The sequence below is a fragment of the Dasypus novemcinctus genome, chromosome 24, assembly GCF_030445035.2.
Source record: "Dasypus novemcinctus isolate mDasNov1 chromosome 24, mDasNov1.1.hap2, whole genome shotgun sequence".
Taxonomy (NCBI): Eukaryota; Metazoa; Chordata; class Mammalia; order Cingulata; family Dasypodidae; genus Dasypus; species Dasypus novemcinctus.
The window spans coordinates 47,301,210-47,312,986 of record NC_080696.1 but is presented as its reverse complement, the minus strand read 5'-3'; the positions used below and the strand labels follow the sequence as shown (position 1 = coordinate 47,312,986).

Below are 11,777 nucleotides of genomic sequence, written 5' to 3'. Positions count from 1 at the left end.
TCTCTCCCCATCAGTGGAGGTGCTAAAGCAAAGGTCAGACAACCACTGATGAAAATGCTGAGAAGGGGACCTCAAAATCAGAAAAAGCTTGAATTCAGTGGTCTCCTGGGACCTACTACGGGCCTGAGCATACACAATGACCACCAGGTGGCGCCAGAGCCAAGTCATTTTGGCAGGGCCTCTATCAGTCCGGTCCGTAGCTTCTCCTGGAATTCCAAACATGAAATTGAAACAAAACAGAATCAACTAGCTGGTTCCGGAGCTCCAGAATCATCAGTCATGAACATGGACTGTGAATCAGGTCTTTGGAGTCGCTTTAGTCCCCTGCAGGGCGCTGGGGACCCCAGATCTGGTCTGGAACAGGGAGCCTGGTCTCTGTGAGGAGGGGGTCATGACTGTGGGAAGTGGCCTCTGGGCTCTCGGAAGGGCTGTTGCCGGGTGGCTGGAGTGCATGAAGTGGAGGCTTCTATCAAACACACACACAGCTCTCAGACCCTTTGGTCACACTGCAGTCAGGTCTTCCCGTGGCCTTAGGAAGAGGGCAGCTCTCCGAATTGCCAGAGCATGCCACTGTCTCTAGGTTGCCATCATTCACTCAATGAAATTTTATTGAGCACTTACTAGATGCCAGGCACTGCTCCAGGGCCCCTTCCCTGTCATGCACCCTCCTCCTCCCAGAGGCAGGGCAGGCGCTGGCTGGAGCAAAGGGCCTGGTCACAAGGGCTGGAGGAGGCGGGATGGAAAGTGGGAACCCCACCCCCCTCCTCCGCACTGGAGTGGGAACCTGGATGTGGTCAGGCTCAAGTTGGGGTGTGACTATGTGACTGGACAGGGGATGGATGTGGGCAGGGTCCTGTCAACTGAGGAGTGACAGGACCTCACGTGAGCTCAGCAGCCCAGGGCGATGCCAGATCGAGCCTGGGAGCCCTAACTCCCAGTCCTGCTCTCTAGAGTCGCCCATGGGCTCTGGAGCCCACTGAGGCATGGACTTGCCCCAGGTAGGTGCCCTGTCCATAGTCACCCGAGACCACTTGACTGCAGGCTCCCAGTGACGGCCACACCCAGCAGTGAGCCCCTCTGCTGGACACACTTTCCTACCCCACCTCTGGGCTTGGCCCGTCCCTCTTCACATCCCAGGGACTCCTCCCAGTTATAATGGTAGTCTGCTCACTGGGCCACCACCAGGGCAAACTGGTGGCTGCTGCCATTGCCTTAGGAATTTAGGCCCTTGCCGGAGGAGGGTCTGGCTCCACCCAACCTCCTGCTAAGCCTTAGCCACTCTGGCCAGTAGGTTGTCAGCCGCCTGCCACTCATTCCAGCTGGTCCGACTCCACTTGCCACACAGCAGATCAGCTGAGACGGAGGCCAAGCAAGGTCCTAAAGCACCATCCCACCCACCCCTAGTCTCTGCTCACCCCACCCCATCACCCCAAAGCCCAGACTCCTCAGAGCCTTGCAGACACCCACCGGCTGCAGGGACAAGAGAAACTGCTCCTGGGCTGTGGTCAGATGAGCTCGGCTCCCAGCTCTCTGGGGCCATCTGGGGGTAAAGATCCAGAGCCCCCAGGGGAACAGACCAAGCTGTTGATAAGGCCCCACATCCTTCTCCACTTGCAGACAGTCACCGGGGAACCACGTGCAGGGACCAGGAGAAAGGGGGAGTCCAGAGCAGCACAAAGAGAAAAGCAGTTTTATTGTTTCCAAAAAAATACCAACAGGCGCAGAGGGCAGCAGCAGCCCCGGCCCCGGCCGTCCTAAGCAGGAGCCTGAGACGAGGTGGGGCCTGGCCAGGGCTGGAGAGGCTGGCGGTGCTCCCTGTCACCGGGGGGAGCACCGGGCAGGCCCAGGAAGGGGCTTTGTTCTGTTAGCACCAGGAGCCGCCTGCAGCTGGTCTTGGAGACGGGCCCGCGGTGTGGCTGTGCTGGCCTCCACCTGAGTCGCAGGGCAGGGGCTGGCAGCAGCAGACCCCCTGCAGGCCTGGGAGGCAGCACCATCGTCACCTGAGCGGGACCCCTCCCTGCTGTAAACATGAGCTAAGGCGGCCGGCCCCGCCTCTCAGGACAGGATGAGCGTCCTGGACGTGTGGCTGGGCTTCAGCAGGCCCAGCAGCTGCCGCGCTTTCTCCTGCATGAAGAGCTGGTCCCTGGTGCCCCCACAGGCCACCGTCTTCCAGGCGCGGGTCATCTGGGGGGAGGCAAAAGGGTCACCGCCCGTGCAGGGGGAATGCGTCCAGCAGAACCCCGGTGAGATCTGGTCGGGGCCATCTCTCCTGCCCTCCCCCTCTCTAGAAGCCAGAGGTCTTCCTGTGTGACCCTGGAGAAGTGGCTCCCCCTCTCTGAGCCTGCTTCCTGGCAGTAAGGCAAGGAGGCTAGGCCAGGACATGTGGCCAGGAGAGCCCACGGTGAAGGAGCCACAGGGCTGACAGTAGCCCAGGGTGCCCTCGAGGACAGACACCCATTAAGCAAACCACAGAGATAATTACAAGTGAGATGCTTGCCACACAAGGGGGGCTGGGCAGGGGAGCCTCTGCAGGGCATGGGGCAGGGAAGGCTTCCCCGCTAGGCCTGAGATCTGAAGCAGAAGTTCACTAGGCAAACACAGCCACAGGAAGACAACAGGAAGAGCACTCAGGCAGTGGGAAGAGCCTGTGCAAAGGCCCTGAGGTGAGCAGCGGGAGGGGTGGCAGGGGGAGTCCCAAGGATGACCTGCATTCGTGGCCAGCACTCACAGGGGCAGGGGCTGGAAAGTGGCTCCGGGGCTTCTGGGCTGTCACAGTCTTCTCGGGCTTGGCCTGCAGGAAGCCCTGGTTGAGCAGGCTGTTGTCTTCTTTAACACCTGGCAGGGGCAGGCTGGAGGAGCTCGATGGGACATTTGTTGGCTGAAACCAAAACCACATCATAGGCTCACCATTCTGCCACATGCCAGAGACCCCTTAGTGGGAGGAAAGAAGCCTGCAAGACCAAATCCCAGCACGACATATGCTGGCTGCTCAGACCTTAGTCAGATCTTAGTAACTTCTCCAAGCTCCAGTTTCCTCTTTCAGACAGGGAGTTCATTTAAAGATTAAGGACATATGTGTAAAGAGCCAACTTCAGAAACTGGCCCTTAGTAATAATAATTATTAAAAAAAGGCTCAATAAATGCTTGGCCTTTTAAGTGATGCCGGTTGTGCCCCCAGCCCAGGCAGAGAAGAGGGTGCTCTCTAGTTCTTCTGGCAGCAGAAATATCCTGAAGTGTCAGAACGATGCCAGCAACAGCTGCACAGAGCACCCCCGTGTGCCTTCCCAGGCTCCCTGCTCTGCTCGGCACATTACCCTCCTGGCAGTCTTGGCCTCGGTGCTCTTTTTAGAGCCAGAAACTGAAGTTCCAGGAGCCCCCAGGTCCCAGAGAGCAAGCGGTGGCGTAAGGACTCAAACCCAGGGACATTACCCCAAGGCCAGAGCTCACAACCGCTTGCTAACTTCCCCTGCCCTCAGCGGGCTGCAGACATGGCTGAGCGACGGTGGCCCCACCCTGGTGGGATCGGGGCCAGGGGCTTTCCTCCGCAGACTGAGTGCCTGCAGCTGTACCTGCAAGATCTGGTTGGGCAACCCTTCACCTTTGCCTTGTGACTCCCGCCACCCCTCTTGCTGCCTCCCCACTGGGTGCCAGACAAGCTGGGCGCACCCTTTTGCCAGCTGCAAGGGATAGACAGAGTGAGGCAAGGCTTCTGGGGACCTGCACTCTGCAGAGGCCACGACCCCCTACCCCTGAGGACAGCAGCCTTCCCAGGACTGAGGGAGCCACCCACCACCTGGCGGGACCTGGAAGCCAGGCACTGACTGCAGGCAGGGCTGCGGGGGACCCAGGTCGAGGGTGCTCAAGCGTGTTTGAGCAATGCAAGCCTTGCCAAATCAAAGCTGTGAAAGATACAGGCAGGGATGCGCCAACTAAAGCCCAGCTGGGACCCCAGACCACCCTTCCCTCTCCACCCACTCCCTGCAGGGCTCCAGAAGCACAGTCCGAGAACCAGCAGACCACGGCATCCCCAGGCTCCTTTCCACAGTTCAACAGGTCTGAAGGCAGAAGAGCTGCTGCAGCTGTGGGGTGGGGCGGCCCCTCTCCCACCCCCTTACCAAGGACATGGCCTTGGGCAGTGCGGACACCATCAGCTTCATGTCCTCATCCACGATGTCAAGAGCCAGAGACTTCCGGACTTTCTTGATGGGGCTCCGCCGTACCTGGGGGTGGGGAGGAAGGAGGCGGTAAGGGCAGGCCTCGGGGACCCATGTGGGTCGCCATGGGAACCAGGCCCTGCCGCAGCACAGCCTCCGAACAAGGCCTGGCTGGCAGGGTTTGCCTTCGAGGGTGGGGGGACCCAGAAGATCTTGGCCCCACTACAAACTCGGTGTCCAGGGCAGACTCAGTCCTGCCAGATGCTGCAACAGCAAGAGACACAAGCAGGACCCTCCACCCACCAGGAGGCCCTCTCCTCACCCCAAATGGATCAAACACAGCCTCCCAGAAACCAAGCACATACCCCACCAAGCAGCCCCCTCACAGCCGGGCCGGGGATCGTCCAGGCTCTACTGCGGGGCGGCCCTCCTCCACAAGCACTTGCTAATGAGCACTGCACGCTTCAGAAGCAGAGGGCAGGGGTTTGCTCCAACGCCAGGGGGGAGCTCTGGGACTAACGGCCCGGTCCCAACCCAGAGCGCGGCCCAAGCAGAACCACCCACTGACCCTGAGGGCCAGGGAGCCAGCATTCTCTGCCTGCGCCCAGGAGGCCTGCCGGGTGCCGGCACCGGCCTCTGCCCGGGGGGCCCCAGCACAGTGGGTGGCCCGGCCTGACGGTCCACCTTCACCCACCCGCCCTGGCTGCGGAGCTGCAGTGGGCACCGCTGACATCCCCCGTCGAGGAAGGCTGTCTAGGGAAAATGAGGACCACAAAGACAAAGGAGACACAAGGAATTTGCCCACCACCAGGAAAGCTAAAAAAGCAGCAATGCAGGGAGGCTGGTTTGGGGCTAGTTTCTCTGCAGGTCTTGGCACGGTCAATCCCTACGCCTCAGTATCCCTGCCCAGAGCCTCTGATAGCTCTCCAACCTCACCTCGAACTGATCTTGCACCCTGCGGCCCAGGCGCTCAGCATGGCTTTCTCTCGCCTGGCCCGCTCCTCCTGACCTCCCCCCGCCCACCTGCCTCCCTCTAAAGGATGTGCCCTGCCTACAGCACCTAACACCATGTGTGACCAGAGGCCTCAGCGCGCTTGTTCAGTGTCTGTCTCAGCATTCTGAACACCAGGAAGGAGGGACCCTGTCTGGGTCTCCTTGCTGCTCTACCCATCACGCTCAGCCCAGAGCCCACCACCAAAGGTCGAACCCGATGTCTGTTGAATAAGTTAAGTGAATCGTTGGAGGAGAGATGAAGGAGAGTCCCAGAGACACCAGAGCTTTCCCTGGGTCAACTTCATTCAGCAAATGGCAGGTGGCTGCAGCCCCAACTTCACAGGACCCCCTCTGGCCACCTGCCTCCAGACCCACCACCCACCCCACTGTCCCGCCTCACCTGTCCCACGGCTCCAGGCTGCCCACAAGGGGCCCTCCCTCCCCCTGACCAGCTGCTCACCCCTGGCTTCCTCTTCTGCTTTTCAGGCCTCACATCGTCCTCGATGACAAGCTCGATGCCAGCCTCTGAGCGCAGCACCTCCTTCAAGTCCTCCTCCAGGTGTGGGGTCTGGGGCTGTGGGCACGGGGCAGGGGCAGGGACCACCCGCCCGTGTGAGGCACTGCAGCCAGGCTGTGTGAGGGTGGGGCGGGGTGGGGCACGGGGCAGGCCGGGGCGTGTTCCCGCAGACGGCAGGGCAGACCCAGTCCCACCTCAGCTGTCCTGGTGGCACAGGCGGGAAGCCGACCTCACACCCCATCATGAGTAACCATGAGCCACGCACGTGGACAAGTGGACGGGTGACCTCAACTCACTGAGCACCTGCCACGGGCTGGAGCAGGCCCACGTCCTCGAATAACCCACAATGCTGCACCTTAAAGTCACCAGCCTGGCCTGAGGCCACAAGTCTCCAACTCAGAGCCCAAGCTCACTCACCCCTTTGTTCCATGCTAACGGGGGACGCTTGATCCCGCTTCCCTTTCAGGCTTGGGGGCTCCAAGCCATCTCTCCAGCCTCAGATAGTAGAGACCAGCAGAGGGAGAGGGCCACCAAGCAGTGATGGTGTGGGGCTCAGTGACACTTCAGAAGTCATGCAAAAAGCTCCTACACATTTTAACTGTAGTCACCGAGGCTGTAAGATTTGCCCTCAAGCCTGGCTGGAGAGCAGCGGTTACTGGAACACTGCAGAGCTGGATCTCCACTCCCCAAGGCCAGGGAGCCCTCGCCTCGATCCCTGTGATGTTTCTTAGCAAACCCATTTAACAGACACGGTCTCCCATACCACCGAGAAAAGCCACAAGCCCAGGTTTTCACATGAGGACTCCAAGCCGCAGAGGGAGGCAGGAGAGGCGAGGGGAAGAGGCTGATGAGATCTCAGAGGGAAAGGGCTCTGTGAACTGTAAAGAGCTGCACGAGCCCTGTGCGCAGAGAGCCCCCGACGCCACATACCAGGGGCTTTAGTGGTCCATACTTCTCCAGGGCGTTCTTGAAGGGGGTTGGCGTGTGGGGGGTGTCCACGGAGTACTTCTGGTCTGGGGTGACAAACCTGCAGGGGCCAGAGGAGGCTGAGAGCAGGTGGGAGGCAGACGCCAGCCCTCGGCTTTAGGCTGCCCATGGCTCCCACCTCCCCCCGTCTGGACCCCGGCCTCAGTGCTAGGCGGTAAACCCCCAGCACGCGTCCTCTTCCCATCACACTCACCCACCCACCTCCCACTCCCACAGGCCTTAATCAGGGGCTTAGAGGAAGGCCGTCCTCAGAAACAGAAAAGAGCAGGAAGAGTCTAAGCAGCAACTCTGAGAGGGGGCCAGGAGACCCAGAGGGACAAACAGTGGCTGAGAACGCTGCAGGTGGCAGCAGTGCTGGAAAGGCGAGTAAGGGAGACATCGGGGCAGGATGGGGGCCCGGGCACAGGCTAACTCTCCTCCCAGTAACCTCAGTGGAGAAAATAAGCAAGAGGGAAGGCTTTAGTACAGAGAAACCAGACAAGGCTGTGGGGTCCCCAAGCAGACAGAGCAAGAAGCGTCTATCAGATGTGGCTGCACCAATGCACAATCCTGCCTGTGATGGAAGAGCCCAGAGGCCCAGGGCTAGAGCCAGTCAGCTGTGTGCAAACTTCAACTCTGCCCACAGGAACGAAACCCCAGGTCACACGACTTGGACACTAGACTCACATGACCTCCAGGGGTCTGGCTCCTAAGGTGTGACCGGGGCAGGTAAAGGGCAGGGGAAATACCCTTGTAACTTAGGAACTCGGGTGTAGAGGTCAACTCCTGGACACCCTGCCTCTGGCGACTGCTCCAACCCCACATGGGGCGATAAAAACTGGAACAAGCACAAACCATTCTTTTCTTTCTTCCTTAGGACTGAGATTAAAAGCGATTCATGCAATCTCTTTCTAAACCTTTCTTATCTTCCCCATGGGGCACAAAAACCAATCTCTGCAAAGATGAGTAAAGACAGATAAACTATGGTCAAATTTAAATATCTTGCAGTTCAAAGTAAAGGGATGACTGAGAGCCATGGGAGCAACTATGTCAATGTGACCTGGAGCTTCTGCAGGAAACCTGAAAAACTCCAGATCCTCTGTAATTCACAGCACCAGCAAGAACTGCGAGTACACCCATGTTACACAACTAAGGGAAGCCAGCCTGAAAGGGAGCATGTTAGATTGCTTGGAGATGAAAAGTGCAATCCTGTAAACCAGAGGACTCAGCAAGTGAAACTGCAGAAAATCAATTTGGTGAATCAGAAGATAATGTCATGGGGAGCGGATGTAGCTCAGTGGTTGAGTGCCTGCTTCGCATGTATGAGGTCCCAGGTTCAATCCGGGTACCTCCTAAAAAAAAGACAAAACCATTCTCTCAGAGTTAGAAGAAAATAGCTTAAGGCAAGAAATAGGAATATGAAGGTGAAAAAGAGACACAGACACACCTAGCCTGTGGATGAGGGTCCTCCAAAGGCAGAAGGAGAAGGAACAGACACCACAAAAACAGGGAAGTGTAACGGCATAACGTTTTCTCAGCCCAAGGTTTGAGTCTTTAGAATGAAATGAACACCAGGAATGAAAATGATAATACTGAGGCACTAAACCTACACAAAGCCTGGCAAATTTCAGGAACATCTAAAAAACACTACATGGGAAGTGGACGTGGCTCAACTGATAGAGCGTCCACTAACCATATGGAGGATTCCAGGGTTCTTGCGCAGTGCTGCTGTGCACAAGGAGTGCTGTGCCATGCAGGGGTGTCCCCCACATAGGGGTGTCCCACACGCAAGGAGTGCACCCTGCAAGGAGAGCCGCCCCATGTGAAAAAACCGCAGCCCACCCAGGAGTGGCGCAACACACACAGACAGCTGATGCAGCAAGATGACACAACAAGAAGAGACACAGATTTCCCTGTGCCGCCTGACAAGAATACAAGTGGACACAGAAGAACACACAGCGAATGGACACAGAGAGCCAACAATGAGCGGGGGAAGGAGAGAGAAATAAATGAAAATAAATCTCTAAAAAAAAAAAATAAGATACACTACAAGGTTCTAGGCAGAAAAAAGACTTTACTAAGGAGTAACAGCTGGGCAGGGATCAGACTTCACAACACAAATGCCACAGAGAAAATGAAAGAGAGTCCACAGGTTTGGATCCAAACACCAAACACGTCTCCCTTGAGATTTCCATATCCAGCCAAGTTATTGCTCCTAGTTGCTGAAAAACAACAAAAGGGCCAAAACTCAGGAACCACAGTCCTCACACCCTCCTCATCCATATTCTACCCTGTCTGAAAACTCTTAAAACACCTGATCTAACCAAGAAAAGAATAAAAAATTCACAAATTTAAATTCTCCTCTTTAATAAAGAGGGAGCAGAAGGAGGAGAAGGAGAAGGTGGTACAAGACAGACAACCATCTTTAAAGCACTGAGGGGAAAACAAAAAAACCTATCAGCCTAGAATTCTATATGCAGCAAAAATCTCTTTCAAAAATTAAGCTATACCTCGGAAATACAAAAGCTGAAAGAATTTATCACCAGTAGGCCCATCAGCAGGGTTGAGGACTACAAAACATGTTAAAGGATAACAGTCAATATGAAAATGATACCAGATGAAAATAAGGACCTATAGAGTAGAACGAAAAGCACTGGACACGTTTCTTTGTGTAGAAGCTGGAGCAGCAGCAGCAGCAGATTTGGAGTGTGGAGGAGGAAGAGGAAAAGGAAAAGTATCAAATGCCTGCTGTGGTTCCAGCATATCTGTTTAAGGACTCAGATTAAGCCCAGCGCTCTGGCTTGAATGGAGAAAATACATAAATGTATCTATGTTGTACCTTAGATGAACTGCTTAGACTTATTTCTAACCAAGGAATACACAAACCCTTTCTGAAATTAGGAATCACTGTGACGGCTAAAATTCTTCATTTGATTCCTGAATTATGTAATTTACACAAGAAATAATAAATAGCGATGCTCTCTCCACAGCAAATGTAACAAGCAGACTAATTAAGCATTTCTCTCTCCATGGAATTCAGAGTTATGACAACATGAGGAAGCACTTCCATAAACGCCTGCTGGTAAGCAGTCCGTCCAGGCTTCTGAAGGTGAAATGGGGTGCTTTGCCAGCTTGGCAGGCAGGGACACAGTCTTCACTTCTCTGTGGCCAGAGCTGGACAAAGCAATGGCCACTAGAGCACCCAGCTGGCTTCACTGCCTGGAGAGACCAAGAACTGGGGCACTTCTTTCCTTACTCTAAGGCTGCTCACAAACAATGAATTTGTGACTTGAAACTTAAGGCAGATGAGATTAAGTTTGTTGGGGCAGGATGGACTCAATCCGTTCTTGAGATTAGAAAATGATCAAAGTGAAAAATAAAGGGAAGTGGATTTGGTTCAACTGATACAGCGACCGCCTATCATATAGGAGGTCCAGGGTTCAAACCCTGGGCCTCCTGACCTGTGTGGTGAGCTGGCCCATGCGCAGTACTGATGTGCACAAGAAGTGCTGTGCCATGCAGGGGTGTTCCCCGCATAGGGGTGCCCCATGCACAAGGAGTGCACCCCAAAAGGACAGCTGCCCTGAGCGAAAAAAGCACAGCCTGCCCAGGAGTGGTCCCGCACATAGAGAGCTGATGCAGCAGGATGACACAACAAAAAGAGACACAGATTCCCAGTGCTGCTGACAAGAATACAAGCGGACACAGAAGAACACACAGCAAATGGACATAGAGAACAGACAACTGGGGGGGTGGGGGGAGGGAAGGGGAGAGAGAAATTTTTTAAAAAGGTAAAAAACAGTAATGAGGGAAGCAGACTTGGCCCAGTGGTTAGGGCGTCTGCCTACCACATGGGAGATCTGCGGTTCAAACCCCGGGCCTCCTTGACCCCTGTGGAGCTGGTCCATGTACAGTGCTGATGTGCACAAGGACTGCCGTGCCACGCAGGGGTGTCCCCCATGTAGGGAGCCCCACGCACAAGGAGTGCGCCCCGTAAGGAGAGCCGCCCAGCGCGAAAGAAAGTGCAGCCTGCCCAGGAGTGGCGCCACACACATGGAGAGCTGACGCAGCAAGATGATGCAACAAAAAGAGACACAGATTCCCGGTGCCGCTGACAACAACAGAAGCGGACAAAGAAGAACACGCAGCAAATGGACACAGAGAACAGACAACGTTGGGGGGGGGGGCGGGGAGAATAAATAAATTTTTTAAAAAAACCAACACTAATGAAAAACAAAAATAAAGAACCAAACTACATGAACAAAAATGAAGAGGCAAGGTGGCCAGAAAGGAAGTTTTCTTTAAACAAAGTTTTTTCTATGAGTGCCCCAGCCATGATGCTGGTGCCCTGGCTGCCACTGCTGGGGGCAGCAGTGAGGCGGGCGGGCCCGGCACTCACGCAGCATGCTTCTGGTGGAGGGGCGTCTTGTCCCTGTGCAAGGGTGTAGTGACCACCACTTTCTGGCTGCACACCGGGGTGGACGTCAGCGAGGGGCTCTCCAGCTCCAGTGTGTCCTGTTTGTTCCAGAAGTTCAGAAACTGCCAGAGAAGGGAAGAAAACAAGGAAAACTGATGACCTGCATGTGGATTCTTGAGGCGGAGGATGTGAGGCCCCTGAGCCCCTTCTCTACTGTGTCTACTCTGACCCCAAGAACAAGGACCACAGGTCACATGGGACAAGAGTCAGGGGTTATGTCGACCTCTGGACTCACCATTGTCCTCTAACCCTAGCTTTTGCCACCTGCTACTGACGGTGTAGTAAGGCAGAGAGCTGACTGCAGAGAGCAGCTCCCTCTCTGAATAAACCAGCTCCTAACTGGCCTATGATGATCCGGGGGGTGGTGATGTCAGCATCTGCAGAGCCCCTTCTCCGCCAGGGGCTCTGCTAAGCACTTCACTGAAATAACTGCATACTCTGAGATGTCGGTATGACTACCATTCCCTCTTTACAGAAAAGGAAACCAAGGCTTAGAGAGGTTTTGATTCTTGCACTGACTGCTCAAGGCGAGACCCAAACCCCAATCTAACACAAAATGCCATGCTCAAAGTGCTACCCACTCTTTCCTAGCAGAGAGGAAGCCCTGAAGGTGCTGGTAGCTCAGAAAACCATCTGCAGCCCTCAGCCCCCCGCTCTACATGGGGTCCCT

At 55.5% G+C, this 11,777-nt stretch overlaps 1 protein-coding gene across 1 annotated transcript in view; it reads right to left on the bottom strand.

The window, feature by feature from the left end:
• Positions 1-1,676: 1,676 nt before the first annotated feature.
• MYBL2 (MYB proto-oncogene like 2) overlaps positions 1,677-11,777 on the bottom strand; it is a 31,966-nt gene continuing 21,865 nt past the window's right edge. The window contains exons 9-14 of the mRNA XM_058287124.2: positions 11,030-11,169; positions 6,595-6,691; positions 5,608-5,721; positions 4,116-4,220; positions 2,729-2,878; positions 1,677-2,184 (exon numbers count right to left, since the gene is read on the bottom strand). Coding sequence (XP_058143107.1) covers positions 2,056-2,184; positions 2,729-2,878; positions 4,116-4,220; positions 5,608-5,721; positions 6,595-6,691; positions 11,030-11,169 — 735 coding nt within the window. The 3' untranslated portion in view covers positions 1,677-2,055. The remainder of the gene's footprint in view (positions 2,185-2,728; positions 2,879-4,115; positions 4,221-5,607; positions 5,722-6,594; positions 6,692-11,029; positions 11,170-11,777) is intronic.